At 41.8% G+C, this 23,274-nt stretch overlaps 1 protein-coding gene across 1 annotated transcript in view; it reads left to right on the top strand.

Moving 5' to 3' along the window:
• The window catches only part of DNAAF9 (dynein axonemal assembly factor 9), a 74,781-nt gene that overhangs the window by 12,461 nt on the left and 39,046 nt on the right, over positions 1-23,274 (top strand). Inside the window, exons 3-12 of the mRNA XM_057401283.1 lie at positions 6,258-6,377; positions 7,162-7,286; positions 10,172-10,268; positions 11,759-11,865; positions 14,488-14,565; positions 17,560-17,658; positions 18,757-18,812; positions 19,952-20,087; positions 21,686-21,767; positions 22,679-22,715. Coding sequence (XP_057257266.1) covers positions 6,258-6,377; positions 7,162-7,286; positions 10,172-10,268; positions 11,759-11,865; positions 14,488-14,565; positions 17,560-17,658; positions 18,757-18,812; positions 19,952-20,087; positions 21,686-21,767; positions 22,679-22,715 — 937 coding nt within the window. The remainder of the gene's footprint in view (positions 1-6,257; positions 6,378-7,161; positions 7,287-10,171; positions 10,269-11,758; positions 11,866-14,487; positions 14,566-17,559; positions 17,659-18,756; positions 18,813-19,951; positions 20,088-21,685; positions 21,768-22,678; positions 22,716-23,274) is intronic.

Genomic DNA, 23,274 nt, shown 5'->3' with positions numbered 1-23,274 from the left:
GAATTAGTAAAACCTGAATTTAGGGGAGGGACATCTTGCCTCAATAATTCAAAATGCAGGTAGAGTTTCATGGCAAATCTGGGATGCAGTTATGAGTCAAATGGTGGCATGTACAGAGCATTTATGTGGTTTCAGTCCTTTGTTTCTTCTGGGGTTGGGGGAAAGAGGGATGTGAAATCTAGCTGCATGTGCAAAGATCCCCTAGGAAAGTAACAGGTTTTTTGTACTGCTTCAATGTCATTTCTATAGGTCACATTGACTCTTGTTTCTTATTATATAATCACTATCAAGATATTAAAGGCTAAATTAGAATCATAGAATAGTTAGGGTTGGAAAGGACCTTAAGATCATCTACTTCCAACCCCCCTGCCATGGGCTGGGACACCTCACACTAAATTAAGGAATGATGATTGAAATTCCTTAGAGAAAAGGGCTGAAGAGTGATTGTTTAAATAACGTGGTACAGTTAAAGGTGGAGAAATCTAGTGTAGCCTAAAAGTGTGTAATAACGTTAAGAAACTATGCAACAGCCTGTTTTTTTGGGGATGTTATTTGGGATTTTTGTTCTCTTTTTTAACAATGTAGCAAGAAAACTTGAAGAAGTTCATTTACTGAACCACAAACAAGTTGTAAATGTGTATAACTTAGTTCTCTTTTGGTCAATGCTAACTGTGTGACATGACTGTCCCTATTCTCTAGGGTAAGAGTTTAAGAAGTCTTCAGCTCATTAGTAACTTTAAATCTAGAAGGCCTGTAAGGTCACTGTGTCAACCTTCCAAGGAAACTTAATCATGCTGGATCATGTAGAGTCATAGAATTAACTAGGCTGGAAAAGACCTTTAAGATCATCCAGTCCAACTGTGCCCCAGCACTGCCAAGGGCACCACTGCCCCATGGCACTGAGGCCACATCTCCACGCTGTGTGAACACTTGCAGGGACGGTGACTGCAGCCCTGCCCTGGGCAGCCTGTTCCAATGCCTGAGCACCCTCTGGGGCAGGAATTGTTCCTCAGCTCCATCTAAACCTGCCCTGGGGCAGCTTGAGGCTGTTTCCTCTTGTCCCATCCCTTGTTCCTTGGGAGCAGAGCCCAGCCCCTCCTGGCTCCATCCTCCTGTCAGGCACTTGTAGGGAGCCATCAGGTCCCCCCTAAGCCTTCTCTTCTCCACACTGAACCCCCCAGGTCCCTCAGCCCTTCCCCATCACACTTGTGCTCCAGGCCCTGCACCAGCTCCAGTGCCCTTCTCTGGCCCTGCTCCAGCACCTCAATGTCTCTCCTGTAGCGAGGGGCCCAGAGCTGAACACAGGATTCGAGGTGCAGCCTCACCAGTGCCCAGTACAGGCAGAAAGTCACTGAGCTGGTCCTGCTGCCACACTGGTGCTGATACGGAAATAGCATACTTGGGTTTTGCCTTTGATGCTAGTTGAATTGCATAACATACATCAAGTTGTGCCACCTCACCATTGATACCATGGTATTTCTTGACTGTTGTTAACTCTGAAGCTGCACTAAGTCCCAAACAAAGAATAGTCACTCAAAACATTGTGCAGCTCTGGGAAAGTATTAGAGGTGAAAGGAATTGCTTTATGTAATCCTCAATGTGATGTGGAATATTTAAGTCCATGCATAAGACCATAGCTGTTAATAAAGAAGCATTTCTGCTATGGAATTATAGGAAGTGTGTTTTGTTATTAGTCTTGTGCTTTGCACTAATCTCTTTTATCACCCACAAAGGAACTGTTGTTGTCTAATCTGACCTGTCCAATGTAGGCAGCAGGATTTTTAGCATAACTTCTGATTAAGCAGGCATGTTACTGTTACAAATGCATTAAATCTGTCTTCAAATGCTAGTGACAAAAAATATGTAGTCTTATGTTTTTAGTCCTGTTGACTTGTATGGGAAACATAGGCATAATTGTGTTTTTATACAGTCGGTGCATGTTCTGTTTCACTTGTCTGTCTTTAATGACCAAGAGTTAATGCATTTCCCTCACCCCAACTTTAATTTAACACGCTGGGCTGTGAGATCAAAACAATATGAGCTTCTATGGCCTTGCTTCAAGGAGATTAATATTTACATTGAAACTGAAAACAGCACTGTGAGATTGCAAAGAGAGATGACAGTGGACTAAGTATTGATACTTACCTTTTATCCTCCCTGAAGAGGATAGGAACACATTAGGGGCTCTACCAGTAAATCTTTATCTTCGTGTGCCAATTCAAGTATGACTCTTCTTTAGATACCTTTTTTGGTATTTTCCCCTCCATTATAATCCATCCCACACAGAGCTCTTTCTCTGAGGATGTGGGAGAAACCTCACCAGCATTTAGTACCTTACACTGATTGCTCATCCCATTCCCTTTCCAAATAGAGACTATGTTAATGACTGTTGCGCCACTTAGAATCATAGGATGACAAAGTGGTTTGTGTTGGAAGGAACCTTAAAGTTCATCTGGTTCCAACCCCTGCCACGAGCAGGAACACCTTCCACTAGAGCAGCTTGCTCCAAGCCCCTGTGTCCAACCTGGCCTTGAACACTGCCAGAGATGGGGCAGCCACAGCTTCTCTGGGCACCCTGTGCCAGCGCCTCAGCACCCTCCCAGGGAAGAGCTTCTGCCTAAGAGCTCATCTCAATCTCTCCTCTGGCAGGTTAAAGCCATTCCTCCTTGTCCTGTCACTTCTGATGGCAGTTTCACAGCTGCATATTGGGTTTGGGGCAAATCTCTAAAGGTGATGTGTCCATTCTCCAGCCTCGCCATCCTACTGCCTCCCTGCTCTCCCTGGAGCTCACGTGCCTGTTCAGTGTGTTATGGAACAACTGTTCTTTGTTTCCATACACAAGGATGTGTCAGGAGTGCATGGTTGGGACAAAACCCAGGACTTTTTACCTGCAGGCTGTGTTTATGTCAGCTTAGCAGCTGTGATATCTCAGCCATAAGGGATGGCCGAGCTGAATATTTTCTGCTGTGCCAAAGGCGAGTCTCAGCCTACCCTTAGACCACTCCTTTCCTCTCTTTACTTCCCACATGCATTTTACATCAGTACTGGTGGTTGATATCTTGCATCTGCTTCATTTTACTGAGCAGACAAGATTTCTTCCCCCCCCCCGTATTTGGCCAAACTAATTTCCTGCCAGTTTAGCAAACTGAATGGGGTTGGGTGAGCCCTAACTGCAGGAAAAGGAGCGGGAATGGCTCTTGAGGCACCAGTGGGCTGTTGGACTGAGTCATTGTCTCACTAAACCCTTGTGATGAGTTGGGACCAGGCTGGGAGTTAGTAAACTCCTGGCTCAGCTGGAGGCAGGCGTGGGGGTTTCCTCATTAATTCCTTCCCCATTGTTCCATGGAGGACTCCTGATATGCTTCTGGAGGTATCTTTGTCATTGTTTCATTTCCTGTTTATTTTCCGCAGACTGTATCTGTTCGTTTAACTCCATCTGTTTCTGTCGAATAGTAGTAAAGCCTCAGTATGAAAGCTGCTGTACTGAATACTTAAAAACCCAACCAACAAAACCTACACAAACCAAGTGTTCTTCAGAGTTAATGCCTTTCTGGTAAGGTAAAGAGAAATGAAGGCTCTGGGGAGATCTTGGCACCATGTTCCGGTATTTAAAGGGTGGCTACAAAGAAGACTTTTACAAGGAATCCCATGGGAAGGATAAGGGGTGATGGGCACAAGTTATTCCTGGGGACATTCCAGCTGGACACAGGAGGAAAATGTTTCCCAAGGAGAACAGTCAGCCATTGGAATAATCTCCCCAGGGAAGTGGTGACTCCCCAACGTTGGACACTGCTAAGACTGGGCTGAACAGGGTACTGGGCCATCGAGTGTAGGTGATGCTTTGCCTAGAAAGGTTGGACCAGATGGTGCTTGAGGTCCCTTCCAACCTTGGATTGTAGGATTGACCTATCACCTTGCTGTCCCTGAAAGGGACTGTCGTCATTCCTCCTTTGTGCCAGATTATGTGCTCATCTGATTGCCTTCAAAAGTTGCCTCAGGCATGTAATCAGTAAACCAGATTATCTTCAGGACATTGTATGTGCTGCTTTCTAAGGGTAGAGCTGATTTCAAAGAGACTGATTGTGTTTAAATGGAGTTCCCTGGAACAATGGGACAGTTGCTTCCTGGAAGAACTGAGTCTCCAGTTTTGATTGTAACTAAAATCCCACCTAGAGACAGGGGCTTTAGGACCAGCATTAGTGCACTGAGTCCCAGTGAAATCTAGATTATATTTCAGCCTCAGTTTTCATGGGTCTGGAAACATAAAGTAGGGACTGTGTGTTTGCTTCTTCTCTCTCTTTTAAGCTGTATTTCTGAGTTCCCAGATCCAGGGCAGTCTGGTTATGCAGAATACTGTTGGTACAGCAATGGCATAGCATTGCAACAGGGGTTGAAAATGAGTGGCTGGGCTCTCTTTAGCTGAGTCTTATCGATTCGGACCTGTGTTGTAAACAGGCTGCTGAGTCTCTTGGTTCTCCCTTTGTCAAGGGATGCCCCTGAATACACAGAATTGTGACTTTTGTAAAGAGCATGCTCCAGGGATGTGTGTGTATATATATATATGTATGTATATATATGAATGGGAGATCTGTGCTAGAAGTTAGGGTGGTTGATTTTGTCTCTTCTGTAGCCTCACACCATGTATTGATATCTTGGAGTATGCATGAGCTCTCCAAAGGCCAGTTACTAAACAAACAATGGAGTTCATTAAGATGTGGGATTCAGTAGCTGGTTGCAGACATGGCCTCTGGTTAGTACTTTAAAGCTGAAAGATAACATAAATAAAGGAATATCATTATGAATATCTAGGATTTGTTCCAACTCCTGCTAAGTTCAGGTGACTCTTGAGTAGTTTGGTTTCCAATCCAAGTCCTGAAACCCAGACATTCAGTCTGTGTTATTACATTATCGACGTACTGATCTTGCTTTGGACAGTGGAAACAGACCTTAACTTGTTGGCCACCATCCAAATATATCCTAATGCAACCTGGTAGGAAAACTTGACAACTGTTTATAAGATACTTTGAAGCAGTCGAGACTGGTGACCTCTGTCTGAGGTGGATGCCAAGGATGCTGCTTTATGCATAGCTTTACTTGTGGAAAAAGCTTGATTTATTCCAGTAGATTTAGGAACTGTGACTGTCTTCCAGAGAGATGAAAAATACTTCCTGAATCATAGAACAGTTTGGGTTGGGAAGGACCTTAAGGTCATCCAGTTCCACCCCCCTGCCACAGGCAGGAATGCCTCACTCTAGACAGCATCCCCTAAGGCTTTGTCCAACCTGGCCTTGAACGCTGCCAGGGACAGAGCATTTACCACTTCTCTGGGCACCCTGTGCCAGCGCCTCAGCACCCTCATAGGGAAGAGCTTCTTCGTTATATCTAACCTGAACTTCCCCTGTGTCCCCTGTCCTGTCACTACAGCCCCTAATGAAGAGTCCCTCCCCAGCATCCTTATAGGCCCCCTTCAGAAGGTGCTCTGAGGTCTCCACACAGCCTTCTCTTCTCCAGGCTGAACAGCTCCAACTTCCTCAGCCTGTCTTCATACAGGAGGTGCTCCAGCCCGTGATCATCCTTGTGGCCTCCTCTGGACTTGTTCCAACAATTCCATGTCCTTCTTTTTTTGTGGTGTGCTTCCTTTCTTCTAGCATTTATTTCTATCTCTTCACTCCAGATCTCCAAGTGTTTCAATTTGATATTCCCAAGGCCTAGAAAAGGCTTTCCTTGGAAGCTGCTCCTCTACCATATGTTTTGTCAGAGTACCTTTTCATCATTTGTTAGAAGGCCTCACTGGCTTTCTGGTGACTCAGGGATTGCACTCTAATACCGATAAGATAATGTTTAATCATGTATTCCAAAGCAGGAGATTTAGGTCACAGGATTAGTTTGTTAGGAAGCTTCAATCAAGAACATATTAATTACAATGCATCCTGCACCCGGACAGATGTTGAAGTTTGAATGACAAGATAAAATTGAACTTTAGTTGATGCAGAGCACAGCACAAAACTAGACCTAATGTTTTTAAAGCAATGCCCATGGATTTAGGTCAAGAGTGGAATGTCAATGTGTGGCAATGACCTTGTGACAATTCCTTTATTTCCTCTACCCTGTTTTCCCAGTGGGTTCAAAGGGCTTAAGTTCCCATCGACTGTGTGAGGGAGTTAATACTCCTGTTTTAAAGGTTTTTTTGTGAAGAAATTAAACCTTCTCAGGTGTAGCTGGGACACGTAACACTTCACATGGTTTTGGTTTTGCAGGAATAGATAGCCGATACAATGAAGGCTGCAGGGAACTGGCAAACTATCTGCTTTTTGGCTTGTATAACCAGTATAACAATGACTTCGAAAGAACTGAGTTTCCTGAAGAAGTTCTGGATGGTGAGTAATGTACTCAGACCTGTTCTTCAGTCTTTGTGGAAGGAGGGTGAGCAGAAAAAGGGGCAAAACTACAAAAAAAGATAGTAAGTCTTTAATTGTTTATATACATCTGTAAAACACTGCTGAAGAGCTCTTGTTTTTAAACGTGTTCCCCCAAATGTTCTAAATCTAAACAAATCCAGCCCATGATGAGGAACCCTACTTCAGCCATGGTATGTACAGACACATGTTAGCAATGACTATTTGATCGCATCTCTGGAGTTCTAGAATACTTGAGCTCTTTCTTACTTTACCATACCAACTTGTTTCTGTAACATTTGGAAGGTGGCAGTCACCACAATCATAGATCATTATGCCCTTGCATGAAACTTTGAATATCTACTCCACAGTTTTAGTTGGAGTAACCTAATGTAATATCAGGCAAGAGCAGCTCTAGTTTCCAGTTGCGTAAGTGCTGTGTTCAGGACTCCTCACTGACACTCTTGGCTTCTCAAAGGAGAGGCTGATGCAAGTTCTGTGCAAGACTTCAGAATAAACCCATGATTGTTCAGAACAGTAAGAAATTCCCTTGTGCTTAGAACTCTATGTGGTTGCCAGCTGTTTCTTGTTCTTTTTGTAGAGAATTGGGGAATGTGCATTCAAATAGTTAAACCGTTTTCATTCATTGAGGTACAGCATAGGAAAAATGTTTTCTCTGCAGTTTCTGTGAGGGGTTTTTTAATGCCCATCTAATTCTGTTGATGGAGGCTTGATGCTGGAATAATATTGCCTCTGCTTGTTACAGATATAATCATATTGATAAAGCCTGACAGTGTCCATCTGTACTGTAACCCTGTGAATTATAATCATCTTCTGCCATATGTGGCATACTGGAGGAACTTGCATTTTCACTGTCTAACTGAAAATGAGGTAAGTGCAACATGAATACAGATGAGATTTGTTAATGAATTGATATTCACAGTGCAACTTCTTTGTAACATTCCTTCCTGAATGCTTTTTTTTTTCTTTTCTCTTTCATACTCAGCAGGGGAGTGATCTGTGTATTAATGGATATTAATCATTTTGCTAATGTGTGCTAGAAGAATATGGTTTTAATACTTTGTGTTTGTTGGAACATGAAGACAAATTGCTCCCCTTGCCCACTAATTACTATTGTTTTGACATGAGTCAATGATCTTTTAATGAGGAAAAACCTATGGGTTGTGAGAAATGCAGACTGAATCAACTATTACAGTTGACAGTGAGATTCCCAGTGATGGCCTTGTTTGCTACCGAAGTAGTGTTTTAATGTGGTCTTTGCCAATAGTTCATAGAATCATAGAATAGTTAGGGTTGGAAAGGACCTTATTAAGATCATCTAGTTCTAGCCCCTGGCCATGGGCAGGGACATGTCACCCTAGACTGTGTCGCCCAAAGCTCTGTCCAGTCTGGCCTTGAACATTGCCAGGGACGGGGCATCCTTCCTAACAGTAAGAAAGAGTTTTCTTTTATCTAATCTGAACCTCTCCTATTTTAAATCGTGCCCTTTGTCATGTGTCCTACAACTAGAGTCCACCGTGAAGAGCATGGCTTTACCAGGTCAGTAACATTTTTGTGGGTGTTTGAAGGCAGTTATTAGGTCCAGTCCTTGCCTCCTTCAGGCTGAACAAGCCTGGGTCTCTCCTTGTAGGATGAGTGCTTCAGCCCTCGTGGTGGCCCTCCAGTGAACTTGCTCCACAAGAAGAACCAATGTCTTGCTTGTACATGGATCCCAAAAGTGGATGCAGTATTGTAGATAGACTCCTATGAGTGCTGTATAGAGGGGGATAAGATCTTTAAGATATAAACTGCAGAGCTACAGGTTAAAGCATGCCACAGCAAAATCTGAAGCCAATTTTTTTCTGATGCCAAAATCCCTACTGAAAAGGCAGATCTTAAAGCATAACTGGATGGTGGTAAAACACATGCATTTTGGAATCAAGAATGGAGTGGTTCTTAACACGCTATTGCTAGGACAACTGCAATCTCGGCTATTGAATTTTAAGCTGCATCTGCTTATGGGTTTCTATATGATTTATTGTGCTGAGTATAACCTTAATCACACAGGATTGGCTTGAAATAACCGTGTAACTAGAAAGGTAAACCACACACCTTGCTGTTTGTGAAAAGGAATGGAAAAGTTTGATTTCTGAAGCTGAAAATACATTTACTTCATTGCTGCTTCCTCTGAATGAGCTGAGCAATGTATTCCCAGCCACATTCCTAATGTATAAGTATTGCCAGGTTCCTAGATTACTTCTGAAAGAGAAACAAATAGTTATTGCTGTGTCAGGCTTTAAGTGCATCCTGTTTACAGGAGCATTGTCTGTAGTGGCCTTTAAGGTTGTTTTTTTTCAGTGATAAAAATAGCTTTTGCCTGCTTTTATAAAAATGAAACTCAAAAAGCTCAGGGATTATAAAAATAAAGCAAGCAAATGCTATACCTGGCTCTATGCACCTCTTGAATCTGGCAAAACCTTCAACATCTCCTTTCTTTCTTCTTTCTTGTTGGAAGAAAACCCCTATTATTAGCATATTTCAAAATAGCCAAATAAGATAAAGTGCTGAAATCTGATGAATACTATATAAGCTTTCTGGGTGTCATGGCTGTGTTGTTTATGGACCGGGCTGTATTTATGCAATCTCAGATAGTGAGCAAGCCTTTAGCACCCTGCTAAAACCCAAGGTCTTATTCTAACAGCATTTTAAGCCTTGAGAAACTGGCAGTTGTTTGGGGCTTGGCTTGGAACTGGAACTTTGATCTGACTTCCTGGGATTGAAGAAAGACTGCATCTTGGAGGAACTGGGGCTGCATCTTCAATTCAGGCTTGTCTTAAAAGAACTTGTTCTTAAATTAACTTGTTGGGTGTACCCTGAAGCTCACAAGAGCTATATACAAGAAGTTTATCAACGGGTAATTTGCCTTGATATTAAGTTCAGAGCACTGTATATAGAAAAAGGAAGAAAGTAAATAGACAAAACACCACTACCTTCTGTTCTTGTTCCAGAAAGCAAATGACTCTTGAAGTACCCATTGGGCCTCAGCCTGTTGGTTTCAGACTTGCTGCTAAACTGTCCCTTTCCAGATAAAAAACAGCAGTTTTAGTTTTTTGTTGTGTTCTAAAGATGTTTTTTGTGTGATTTTGCTCTTCAGTCTAGGTTTTACACTTTTCTGAGCCATAAGTATATTTGTTCTTCGCTCCTGCTCTTCAGTCTACTGAAGTCTTCAGACAATTTCAGTCTGCTACTGGTGTGAAACAGCAGTGTAGTGGTGCTTCTTCTTTCCTCCTCCTTTTCCTGTATCCATCTCTCCCTCAGACAGCAACTGCTTCTCTTTGCTTGTTCTGTGACCTGAGGAATATCTCTCCCCATGAAGTGTGGCAAGTTTTTTGTGCCACATCAGTTGGTATCCTGAAATATATCTTTTATTGTTTAGAAGTTGTCCATAATCTAGTAGATGATATTGAAAGACTTCACCGAAAGCTGAAAATAAAGTATATCGTAATGCCTTCATATAACCTTATTGAAAACCTTTCTCTGAAGTTTGATTTTTAAAGAACTGTTTCCATTGGCTTGAATAAATCACTGCTGTGATGGAGTTTCCAAAGTAGAGACTAAAGAGGTTCTTAAGCTTCTGAAAGCTCTAGGTGATATTTCAGTGGATTACGTGACACTTGCTATGGAATTAAAACAGTAGAATAAATATCCTCTTTTCTGCAAAACCAACAATTAATTAGGCATGCCTAATCAGATTTCTTTTCAATTACTTCCTTCAGTATGAAGATGAGGAGGCTGCAGAGGAATTCAAGATTTCCAGCTTTGTAGACATGGTTCGGGATTGCAGTCGCATTGGCATTCCATACAGCTGCCAAGGTAGGGTAGCTTGGTTTCTGCTTATAGTGTTGTAAGTGCTCTGCAGCATGCAAATCAACAGCTTAGAGAATGAAGATTTCCTTGCCTTTGGGAAGAAATAACTATTAGTGTGTCAGCAGTTGCCTTTGAGCCTCCTTTTACTTAAGAGTTGGATTCCTTTCTGAAAAATGGAAGCTTCATCTGAAGGGTGAATGCTCACAGCGTGACTCAATTTGCATTCAGAGAAGTGTGTTCTGCTGCTACACAAGTTCTCTGTTCAGATGGGAGCTCCAGATAAATACTTCTTTATGTAAGGAGAGAATAAACATTTCGTTATGCAAGGTTCCTTTTTTAGCACTGAAAAAAACAGGACTGCCCAACTTCCTGTTGTGATCTCCAGCCAGCCTCACAGCCCCAACAGTGTAATCTTGCATTGTTCAGGGAGGTTTGCAGTACCCCCAACGGTGAATAATGCCAAAGCAATGCGGTACTTGCACTTCACAGTGAAGCATGAGCATGTGGGGCTTTGTGTGATTTATTGTGGTGAGGAACCTTAGTACAGTAGGTGAGAGGCAAATCATAAAGGAAATGACTTTCTATTTTTGAATCATGTCAGTTCAAAACAAGCTAATTCAGTTTTTTGGTTTGTTTCTGTTTAATTCCTAATTCTTCATTGCATCTCTTGAAGAACGGGTGATAAGCTCTGACTGCCTGAAAAATCACTTAACAGGTCAGGGCATGGGGGAAGGATGGCAATTCTTTGCTGTGAAGTATCTCAAGAAGGTGTGTGGGATGATCACACCTCACTTCAGATGGTTTATGGCTGCACTGATGAGTACCAGGGGGAAGGGTTTTCCTTTTCCCCAACTTAAAATTGTGATTAACATGGGGATGATGGCTTTAAGCTGCCAGAGGGGAGACTGAGATGAGCTCTTAGGCAGAAGCTCTTCCCTGTGAGGGTGCTGAGGCACTGGCACAGGGTGCCCAGAGAAGCTGTGGCTGCCCCATCCCTGGCAGTGTTCAAGGCCAGGTTGGACACAGGGGCTTGGAGCAAGCTGCTCTAGTGGAGAGTGTCCCTGCCTGTGGCAGGGGTTGGGACCTGGATGGGCTTTAAGGTCCCTTCCAGCTCAGACTACTCTGGGATTCAGTACTGATGACAGTATGTTAAGGCTGAACATCTGAAGAAATTGGGGTAAGCAAAGATCCCTGTTTTTATCTTGAATTTTAACGGGCACAGTTTTGCTGATAGTGTTGGAAGAAAATTTGCAGAGACAAAATACCCTGTACTAGACTGATAGCTGGTAAAAAGGGGTATAACCTAGGGTGTAGAGAAAGAAGTTTCTAAAAGCTACGTTACAAAACCCAGTTTTTCATTAGAGACTTTAAGTTGTACAAAGGCAGGATAATTGAGATCCTTTATTAGACTCTCAGAACAACTCTAATATCACACAGCAAGTTCAACTGCTTGTGTTTGTGAGATGATGTTAAACACAGAAACATTTCTTTTGCAGGTCATCTGCAGATCTTTGACATGTTCATTGTTGAGAAGTGGCCAATAGTGCAGGCGTTTGCGCTGGAGGGAATTGGGGGCGATGGCTTCTTTACAATGAAATATGAAGTGAGTAGTTACCTTTTTCCTTTCCCATTCTGAAGCAAAAGTTGACTCATGGATTTACTTCCACTGGAAAGTACTCTTTGAGATCATCTCATCCTGACTCACCACTCAAGCTTCTGAGTTGGGTGATGTCTTTAAGGACCTTATGCAGCTGAGTTCTGAATGTGCAGGGATAGAGACACCACAGTTTTGCTGAGAGACTGTTATGAGCTGCACAGCGCTTGGTCCTGGCTAAACCGTGATTGTTTGGTCATTCTCCAAGCCCTCTGTAGGGATTTAGAACTTCTTTCCTTATTTTCTAGAGCCTCCTGTATCAATAACAGAAAACACTTCTTTAAACTCAGCTACATGGGTATAGATCTTCAAGGGCAGTGCAAAAGAAGCTGGTTAGACTGGTTAGTGACCAATGCCTTGAGATAAACAGGGAAAATAAGAAGTGACTGTGTTTCTTGTGTCATTGGGTTTGACACAGAGTTGCATCTACTTTTCTCACCAGCATTATATATCGTTAGGTCATCACATCCTGCTGAATAGGGCAACAGTCAAGGTTTTGGATGATGTTCCTATTTTTAATAATGGTTTGCTGTTCCAGTCCAAGCCACTTGTGTTGTTTGACTTACTTATTGATTAATTCAACTCTAGCAGCATCTTCAGAGGGCAGCTTTGTCTTTACGTACTTGTTTGAAGATTCTCTTATTTAATTTTCTTGGACCTCTGCCCCAGAAATGCAGATGTCCTATTTTTCTTGTCACCCCTCCACTTTTACAGCCAGAATGTTCTTTGTCTGGCTTCTGACAACTGGAAAAGCCCCCAGGGAATTCATAGTACCATTGTTAAAGTCTTATCACATGTAGTACTGTACATGTACTCAGTTATCTATTATATGAGTTGAAGTGTGCCTTTCTGAGAACTATACTCTTCACACTGATACCTTTCTTAATCATTTTATAATTCATTCCATTGCTGTTGATACCTTTCTTAATGCTTTTCTTCTTTTAATTAATTCCATCACTAGTACTGTAATCATCTTCCTGTATCAACCTGTCAATGCTTAAACTTATCTATGTAACTTATAATACTTTAATGGTTTTAATCAAACCATTAAATATAAAGTGCAAATAGATAAGCATCCTTGTTGTGGTCGGCTTAAGTATCAGTAGCGTTTATTGATGTCTGAAATGAGTCAGTGGAAATTTGACTGTAAATTCAAGAGTTGTTTGGGTCTTTAATCATCCTTGCCAATTCCCTTCAGGAATCAGTAGCTGCTTTGGGGAAATGCAATGACATTCCTAAAGGCAGAGCTTCTCCTATTAAGCTGTGGGAGTTGCTGCTGTCTTTACAGCACTCTTGAAGGCTTAAGAAGGAGCAATGAAAATTCTCAGTATCTAAGAGTAGTAAGCCTTTTAGCTCTGCCACTTCAGCCAGTTCCAGCCTGAGTTGTTGCTTTCTGCCCCCTTAAAATCGTAAGGGCATTTCAAGTGGGAAGTGGCATTCTTGACTCTTTACATAACTGTTTATGCATGGTTGTCTGGTAGGCAGCTGCTGTATGTCACAGAAGGGGAGGAAAAAACAATCTATGGGAGGAAGTACATTTGGGATCACTGTAAATGACCTTGAAGTGAAAACTGCCGTTATTAAAAGGGGGTGTTCTCAGTGCATTTTTAGCTCCTCAGACAGACTTCCCCTCTGCTGTGCATTCTATGCTGCTAGATTTGAATATAATCTAATGAGCCATGCAATAAATGTGCTTCATAAAACGTGCTTTTGTTATGCTCTGTAGTATTTACACCATAGATGTGGCTGCCCCATCCCTGGCAGTGTTCAAGGCCAGGTTGGACACAGGGGCTTGGAGCAAGCTGCTCTAGTGGAAGGTGTCCCTGCCCGTGGCAGGGGGTTGGAACTGGATGAGCTTTAAGGTCCCTTCCAACCCAAACCACTCTGGGATTCTATGATAACTTACTTTGTCTTTTTCAGTGCTTTAAGGGCTGTTGCTCTATCACTCTTACTACAGAAATCAGAATTGCTCAAGATGCTGTAATTCAGACAATTTAGTGAGCCATTAGGTGAACTTTTAATCAAGTGGGTGGTGGAGATTCTGTGAATGCAGAAATTATTCAGGGTCAAGTTTCCCTTAAGAATATATTTTGGAACAGTGTTCTCATGCATGGTCTCACTACTTGGAAAGAGGTATTGCTGATTGCTAAATTAAAGCAGCTTGGCCTATATTTACATTATGCTTATAGTAAGAATTGCCTGGTGTGGAGGACAAGAAGCCTTGGAATCTGCTTCTTGTCCGTCTTGTCTCAGAAAACTGATCTTCCCCTTTTGCTTGCACTGGCTGATGCTATTCTTTGCTATTAACTCAACTTGAAAAACTCTGTGAGATGATTTGTTTGAAAGGTGGAAGCAAAACTTTCCACATCGAACCCTCACTTGAGGAGATGAGTCTTGGAAAGCAGAGGACTGACATCTGGGCAGTTGTTTTGTGACCAATAGGGTAAAAATAGTGCTGAATTCAGAGTTAAGGAGGGCTGTTAGACTGGGCAGTGTGCTGCAAGTATGTCTGTGTGGCTTAAACCTGAATCTGTGCCATTCTCACAGCAGTGTGTTTAAAATCTGTTTCAGTTAATGGATGTCAGCGTCGATTTGTGGAAGACATACAGCAAGATGGATCCTGTTTCCTTGGAGGACTTGCTCTTTGAGGTAATGCAGGTGAAATACTCTCAATCAGCTGCTACTCTGTTTGGGTAGCTGCAGAGCAAAACTGATGTGGTTTTGTTTGCTTGGTTCTAATAGTGCTTATGAGCTTAATCTACTGCCTCTGCATAGTGTTGTTTGTAGGGTCTCTTTCCTCATATCTATCATAAAATCCACAAAAAACTAGAATAGCTTGTCTTGGATTCCTGGAATTTCTTAATTTGCCTGAAATTCTCCTTAAAGTATTTCTAAATGGCGTGCGAGTAGTCTTCAGGTCATAGGATTATGTACAAAGAACAGACTGGTGGTATGTTTGTGTGGGTTAATCCTCCTTCTGCAGCAAGGGTGGGGGGAAAACCCACTTTAGCATACAGCCATTCTTCCGGGAAAAACCACTTCTGAGGATCGCTTTAAGTGGGTAACAGTGACACACAGTGGCTGAACTGATGCTTTGTGAAATACCAACAGCCAGTGTAAAGTGATTCTTCGTTTTGAAGTGATGCTCTGATCTCAGTGCTGGAGGAGAAAGCAATGTATGACTATTAGTACATATGGTTTTGTTCATTTTTGTTCAGTTTCTAGCTTGGCAGCAAAATAGGATTTTAATATGTAGGAATTTCAAAAGTAAGTATCCTTTGTGAATAAAATACTGGTAGTTCAGCCCAATTTGGTTGTTTTATCAGCTGCTGTCAGGAAAATTAGAATATCATACATCTTACAAGGCTGTCAGTCTAAACAGTCCCTCTCTGATACTTCCCTTCCCTCTTCCTGTGGAAGTGGGGTAAATGTTTGGGACTTTTCTTGTACTTGGTAAGTCAACCCAAAAAGAGACTTGTTTTCCCTATTTTGAAGTGTTGAACATGAGAGTTGTTAAATTGGCTTCAAGTTTTCTGGGAAAACAAAGTAAAGAATGGGGTTTTTGTACAACTTTGGTTTCATAGGCATTGGTGATTTCAAAAATGACTTATTTTTGCAGTGAGTGTGAAGTTAGGTGACCTTAAAGACCATTTGAAGCTGATATATGTTTATGCTTTGTTAACGTAGTTTTGATTTCGCTACGTTCTGATTTGAGCTCCACTTGGGGTTTAAAAGAATGTTCTGTACAACACTGGCATGTTCCAAAACCTGACAAAACATGTGTTAGTTCTTAGCTTCCATGAAAAGATCAACACTGGGCTTGTGAGGTGGGCTGATGCCAACCTTATGAAGTTTAACCGTGCCAAGTGCAAGGTCCTACACCTGGGTCGGAGCAATCCCAGGCACAGCTACAGGTTGGGCAGAGAAGGGATTCAGAGCAGCCCAAGGAGAAGGACTTGGGGGTGTTGGTTGATGAGAAAATGAACATGAGCCGGCTTCAGTGTGCGCTCACAGCCCAGAAAGCAACCGTATCCTGGGCTGCATCCAAAGGAGCGTGACCAGCAGGTCGAAGGAGGTGATCCTGCCCCTCTACTCTGCTCTTGTGAGACCTCACCTGGAGCATTGTGTGCAGTTCTGGTGTCCTCAACATAAAAAGGACATGGAACTGTTGGAACAAGTCCAGAGGAGGCCGCAAGGATGATCAGGGACTGGAGCACCTCCTGTATGAAGACAGGCTGAGAAAGTTGGGGCTGTTCAGGCTGGAGAAGTGAAGGCTGCGTGGAGACCTCAGAGCAGCTTCCAGTATCTGAAGGGGGCCTATAGGGATGGTGGGGAGGGACTCTTCATTAGGGACTGTAGTGATAGGACAAGGGGTAACGGGTTAAAACTGAAACAGGGGAAGTTTAGATTGGATATAAGGAGGAAATTCTTTCCTGTGAGTCCTGTGAAGGGTGGTGAGGCACTGGAATGGGTTGCCCAGGGAGGTTGTGAATGCTCCATCCCTGGCAGTGTTCAAGGCCAGGTTGGACAGAGCCTTGGGTGCCATGGTTTAGTGTGAGGTGTCCCTGCCCATGGCAGGGGGGTTGGAACTGGATGATCTTAAGGTCCCTTCCGACCCTAACTATTCTATAATTCTTCAGTGATAGTTTTCCCCTCTAATTGTAAACCTGTATTTTAAACTACTAATATAGGCTTTATTGGTATTCTGGCTTGTAAGATATAATCAACATTGACTCACTAAATTTCATTCATTGCTGCAGTAGTGAAGTAGCTGAAGTAAAATACTGTAGAATACTTGTACCACTGCTAAAAACATAGTTCTGGGTTTGCTTATTATATATGTCTGAGAAATACACTTTCCAAAATCAGTATGATTGTCATCTTCTAAGTTAGTATGTGACATGTAACTGAAAGGAAGCTTGAGAGCAGCCTAGTTGTATGAGGTTCCTGCTTTATCAGCATGATGCAATCTTTTCTTCATTGATGCTTGGATTTTTATGAGTGCAGCTCTTACCTGTAGTCTCCTTCCTGTTTTGTTCTGCTTCAGTGAGGTGTTACAGATATTGCCTTTCCCACTTACCAATGGTCTTTACAAATGCAGAGGAAGAAATGACTGACTACCACTTGTGTATCATGAGCTCCTGCAGTTCCCCACCCTGTTGCTCATTTTCTGTCCCCAAGCTCATTTAAAGTCAGATACACTTTATTGCAGAACCAGGTACAGATCTAAAAACCAAAACTTAAAGTTGTCCATGCATTCAGTTTGGAGATCTTAACGGGAAACAGGAGGTCGGTGTTGGGAGTGATCTCAAACCAGTGTATTTCCTTAGGTTAAGAGCAGATAGTGCAAAGCTCTGGTCATTTCTTCTTTCCTGCCTCTTCTGTGTCCCAGAAAAACCCAACCCACAAACAAATAACCACACACACCTAAAAAAGACCCTTAAAATCCAGCAGAAAGTTCTTATCTTTTAAATCAGGTTTATTTTCCTGTACTTGTTGTTTCTTTGGGCAGGCTGTACTCTATACTTCATAGTGAAATGTAATCTGTGTCGTTCTAAAGTAATTCGGGTTCATTCAGTACAATTTGTGAACTACTTTCTCTGACATAACACTTCCCTTAATGTTGAATATTTTTTCTTGTAGGATTTAATGGTTTTTGAGCACCAGTGGACCAAGTTTTTTGCTAATTTTGATACTGAAATTCCCTTCATTCTGGAGCTGTCGGAGTCTCAGGCTGGGGAGGTAGGCTTACTTCAGTAATCCTTTGAACCCTCATGCCATCCTCACACAAGGAATAAGTATTCAGCATTGTGGTTTCTGGGTTTTGGCTGCTTCTTCTCCCTGCCCCATGTCACCTTTTATGGTCTGGGAGCAGAAACCTATTGTGTTCCTTTTCACTTCACCATCCCACCTTATCTGTCCATGGCTTAGCAGTGCCCAGTGTAATTCAGTTGAGTGTTTGTTCATTGATAGTTAAATTTAGTTGATAGACGTCTGCAGAGCAAATACCTGTTTGTAGATAGATTGAGTTTGGTGGAAGCTCTGGTATGTGCATTTCCAAACAAGGCTGCATGTGTCAAATCTCAAACATAACTCTGGGACTTCAACACAAGAAGAATGTGGAGCTCTTGGAGCGAGTCCAGAGGAGGCCACGGAGATGCTGCGAGGGCTGGAGCAGCTCTGCTCTGGAGCCAGGCTGAGAGAGCTGGGCTGGGGCAGCCTGGACAAGAGAAGGCTCCTGAAGGGGAGACCTGAGAGCAGCTCCAGTGCCTGAAGGGGCTGCAGGAAAGCTGGAGAGGGGCTTGGGCCAAGGGATGTAGGGACAGGCCAAGGGGAATGGCTTGAACCTGCCAGAGGGGAGACTGAGATGAGCTCTTAGGCAGAAGCTCTTCCTCGTGAAGGTGCTGAGGCGCTGGCCCAGGGTGCCCAGAGAAGCTGTGGCTGCCCCATCCCTGGCAGTGTTCAAGGCCAGGTTGGACACAGGGGCTTGGAGCAAGCTGCTCTAGTGGAAGGGGTCCCTGCCTGTGGCAGGGTGGATGGAGCTGGAGGAGCTTTAAGGTCCCTTTCAACACACCAGGCTGGGATTCTATGATAACTGATGGTAACATACAGCATGGGTGAAAATAGCACAGTAATTTTTGGTAGTGGCTGTTGCTTTTTAATTATATATCAGACTTAATGGTGTTTGGGTTTGTTCCTGAAGGTTAGAAGTGGTTTCTGAGGGTTTAGGAGTTTTCTCAGAGAAGGATAATTCAGGTTTCTTCTCAGTGATAGTGAAAATATGTCATGCTTTCTGTTCATTTACCTGTTCATCAGTTTGGTTTTTTTTCTACTTCACAGCCTTTCAGAAGTTATTTCAGTCATGGAATGATCTCAAGCCATATAACAGATAACAGGTATTGACTCATTATTCCCTTTGAAATTGTGCTGTCACTAGTACCTCTATGTTATTTCTGGATCTCTGATGCTATAATGATTTTAATTCCTTTGGGACCATCTCAGTAGATTGCATCTCATCTTTACATAGTGGAAAAAAAAATATGCATAGGTATTTCTGGGAAGGATAAGCTAGATTTTAATGAAATTTGGTGCTGCAGTTATTACATATAGAACATCAATATGTTTGAAACAATCCACTTTGTGCATTCTAGTATGATCAATGTCTTCATGGTCAGATAGCTGGTCCCTTCTTATGTGGTATTCTGTGATCTAAACAAACTCATGATCTTACACAGTTCAGTTGGTCCTATTTGTATGATGGTCTTACTTCTATGATACTGTTGATCCTATTTATGATACTCAAACCCAAGTAAAATATGAAGGTTGAAAAAGTCAGTATGCTTTTGTGTGTCACAACATGCACAAGAACCAATGCTTAAAATAGGGTCGTTAAAACCTGATTCTTAGCCAGTATAAGCTGAGTAATGCAGCTTTATTTCATTTCAGCATAAAATAGTAACTGAGAGAGGAAGGTTGCTTGTCCTGTGTTGCAAAACCAAGACTTCTGCTGTTTTGAGCTAAATAAAGGTTGCTTAGCTACTTGAATGTCTGCAGATTCCTCTTTATTTGGAATTAAACAGTGCAGTTCAATGTCCTTCATTGTTTTCAGCATCCTATGTTGTTTGCATTTAAATAATGAAAAGAAAGACCTTGACCTCTGCAGCTGAGTCTTGGGCCCAAAGCCAGAACTGTAACCAAAATAGTTTTGCTTAGTTCAACAATATAGTCATTTCAGGCTTTTTCAAGATGGTAAATTTTCAACTAGTCAGCTTTTCAAGGCAATTTACATTAAAAAAGAGGGGAAAAAAACCTTCTAATAGCATTTGGGAAACAGCCTTGAGATATTTAAAGCAGGTTTTTCTTTGGAGCTTGGTCTTGTCCATGGGAACTTTTCTACAACTATGGTAAACTGCTTTTGTCTTACTCGTCTAAAAATCCAATAGTTGGTCCATCAGACTTGAAATCTTTGATTTTTATTTGCTGTTTGTAAGTTTTCTTTGTATATTATGGTGCCGATCCCCTCTTTCCTCCTTAGCCCTAGCCGGCAGCCCTTCGTCCTGTTTGGTAGCCACTCGACTAAGGAAAACTTGAACTCTGGTAACTTTAATTTTCCATCAGAAGGACATCTGGTTCGAAACACTGGTCTTGGGGGAAGCACTGCAAAGCATATGGTAAGGCTTCTAAGTAGTTATCTGCTATGTTGAAGTAGTGTGCGTTTTCTCTGTATACTTTTTGTGCCCTTAAAATGCTTCCTTGAGCATAACCTTCCATGAGTTAAAAGCCCGTTTCTTCTTAGTATATACAACCACGTTACCTTAACAATCAGTTTAAGGGACAAATTTCTTATTTCTTACTTTTTCCAAGACATATAATGGATGATAAATCAGGGATCCCTGAATGAGTGATAATACGTTTTTCCCCTATGAAAAGACAACTTTTTATGTGGTGCTGTAAATATGTGGGGTGGGGGAAAGGTTTTCATGAGGTCCTTTGTTCTGGCATTCCTTCATAAAGTAAAAATCATCCTGAAAGTAGCATATGATGTACTCAACTCTGACACACAGAATCTTATTTTAATCAGTATTGTTTAGCCATTTCTTAAAAAGAAATAGTCACGTTTTGGTAATGACTTTGTGAGTAGACACAGGGTACTTGTGTGTATCCAAATTTCCATGTATGCTTCAGCAACTGAACAGTTCATGAAACTCTGCAACTCTTTGTGGTGTTCCAAAGCAATGTTAAGCTCAAGTTGTAAGATTAACTTGTTTCCGTTTTCAAGTAAAAGCTTAGTTTTAAAACATATGATGAGGTCGATGGCTTGTTGCACGTAACTGGGGAAGCGACCCCAGGGAATTCAGATCCTCTGCCTGGCTGGGCTGGGTGCATCAAGAAGGTAACTCACAGCGAAGGAGGAGAGGTAGCGTGGGGCTTGCGTTGTGTAGTTCTCCCTGTGAGCAATTCCCATGGGCTCCGGGAGTGTCCATCAGTTGTGCGAGTCCAGAGTCTGTGCTGCTGAGGAGATGGATGTGGTTGAGTACAGGTCATCGTGGAGTGAGAGTATGATTGAGGGAGTGAGTTTATGATCTTGTTGTGACAACATTTCATGCGGAGATGCCTTAGGGCTGGATGGACGTGGGTATTCTGAACACTGCCTGTGTTGAGAGCCTGAGAAAGGATTGTTTTAGCATCCTGGTGAAATCTCATCCTCCATTTGCTACTCTATCTATTTCTGTAAAAACACTTCAAATTTTGCTTTTTCTTTCCATGTTAACATTCCCATTAAGACTCTTTGATATCTTCCAAAATGCAAGTACAGTTTTATTCTGATGTACTTGCTCCGCTGTTGTCCTCAGATTCTGATGTTGTTCTTAAAAAGGTGGTTTATTTACAGGTACAGGTGATACTGTTTTAATAGGGTGTCATGAAAATAGTAAATAAGACCCAAGTGCAAGCATAGTTTTGGGACCCTGACACACTTTCCTCTTCATGAAAAGAGCAGTTGACGTAGGAAATTGAACACACATTAACGCTTACGGAAGTCAGAGCTCATCTCCTTTCCAAAGTCTTTCAACCATTCAGGTCGAGTCAAAAGTGAAATATTCCTATGAAAACGTAAGTTGCTTTTTTACACTCCAGTTCAGTCTGTGTTGTACTCTTCCTGTAGTATGTCAGTGGTTAGAAGACTTAAGGGGAACTTAGCTGATGGTTGGTTATGGCACCAATTTGTTTTACTAAGGTCTTTTTGTATCTCATTACTACTGACAACTAGGTAGTGCAGTGTGTATCTCCAAAGGGACCTCTGGCTTGTTCAAGGACCTATTTTTTTGGAACCACTCACATTCCTTTCCTGGGTAAGTACATTAAAAATGCCAAGCAGTGATTGAAGGCTGTTATTCTCTTTGATTACTTAAAAGCTGTAGCAATTAAAACATGGCTTTGATTCCTTTATGAGCACTAGGGTATGGAGTGGTAGATAATATATAGTTCTGTATTAGTGCATGAAATCATCATAAATCACTGTTCCTTTCCACATCCTACCTTCCAGTGTGAAAATCTCTCAGAGCTGAGTGTGCAGGCCTTTTACAACTACTACACAAACATTAAGTCCATATTCCATACCGGCTAATAGAAAAACATTCCCCAAAACAGAATAATTCAAAGTGGTAGTTGTCAAATAAGCCTGCTTTATCTTTAATTTAGAATATAATTGAGGATTTTTATAGGATAGAGAAAATTCTTCAATTTTTTTCCTTTATCCTTTGGTTTGGGGCCAGTGGAGTGTGTTATTAACAACTCTCTTCCCTAATAAAAACAAGCCATGTGAAATCTTTAAAAGCAGTTTTCTTACACAGTTCAAATGCCTGCAGCAGTCCATGGATAAAGTCAGTCTCCTTATCTTGAAACCATATCCAGCTCAGAAAGTATCTGAAAAGAAGATGTTTGGAGGCTTGCAAAATGAGAGGAATTATGGCATATTATGCTCTAGTTGAGCTTCTTCCTAGGCATCCAGGCACAGGAGACAGGATCTTTTTTCTGACCCAGTGTAGCTCATTTTAAGGGATGCAGATCTTAGTCTTGGCTGTGGGATATACTGTCTGTACTGACACATCTTAACCTGTGCTTGGCTCTATTTTAAATCTGCAGTTGTATAAAATACTGGCTAAATGTCATGTAAGATACTCAGCAGAAATGTTATGCGCAAGAAGATCTCTGTAAATGCTTCTGAAAGTGCTTAAACCAAACACTTTTGTCTTCAACACAGGAAATGACAACGAGACCCACAAGGAAGCTGAACAAATGTAAGCTGCCAACTTTGTATTATGGGTTAATTCTTCACTCTTTACCTGGTGGCAGTAGGTCAAAACTGCTTTTAGTCAGCAGTGGCTGTTGGCTTTTGCAGAGCTACACTTTGATTTAGCATCATGTGAATGTGAGAGGGTCTCAGAGGCAAATTGCTCATTGAGGGTTTCAAGGAGCAAACTAGGAATTGTTAGTGTGATGTTCCTTCTACTGTACAGCAAAGTATGCAAGGAAATATTAGCAAGTTTTGTTTGACTTCTTGTATCTTAACACTTAAATAGCTTTAAAATATACTTTATATATACTAAGGGGAAAGCATCTGGAACTGAAGGAGAGAATGTTCCACTGATAGAAGTCAAAGTGATTTTTTTAGTTTCAATTAAGCTAAACAACATGTTAAATTTATAATGCTTAGTAAAAATGCCAGCAGGGAACACTGAAACTTGTAAAGAAATTTAACTGCATTAAAGGATAAAGTAATTTCACTGTATAAAGGATAGATAGACGTTAACTTCTGAATTTTTTATTAGTAAGCAGCAAAGTTCCAGCACATTTTAA

This window comes from Pezoporus wallicus, unplaced genomic scaffold (assembly GCF_028554395.1).
Source record: "Pezoporus wallicus isolate ANWC-B61680 ecotype Strahan unplaced genomic scaffold, APGP_CSIRO_Pwel_v1 contig_8837, whole genome shotgun sequence".
In the NCBI taxonomy this organism is placed as follows: Eukaryota; Metazoa; Chordata; class Aves; order Psittaciformes; family Psittacidae; genus Pezoporus; species Pezoporus wallicus.
The sequence above is the reverse complement of the archived record's forward strand: the minus strand, read 5'-3'. Positions and strand labels throughout refer to the sequence as shown.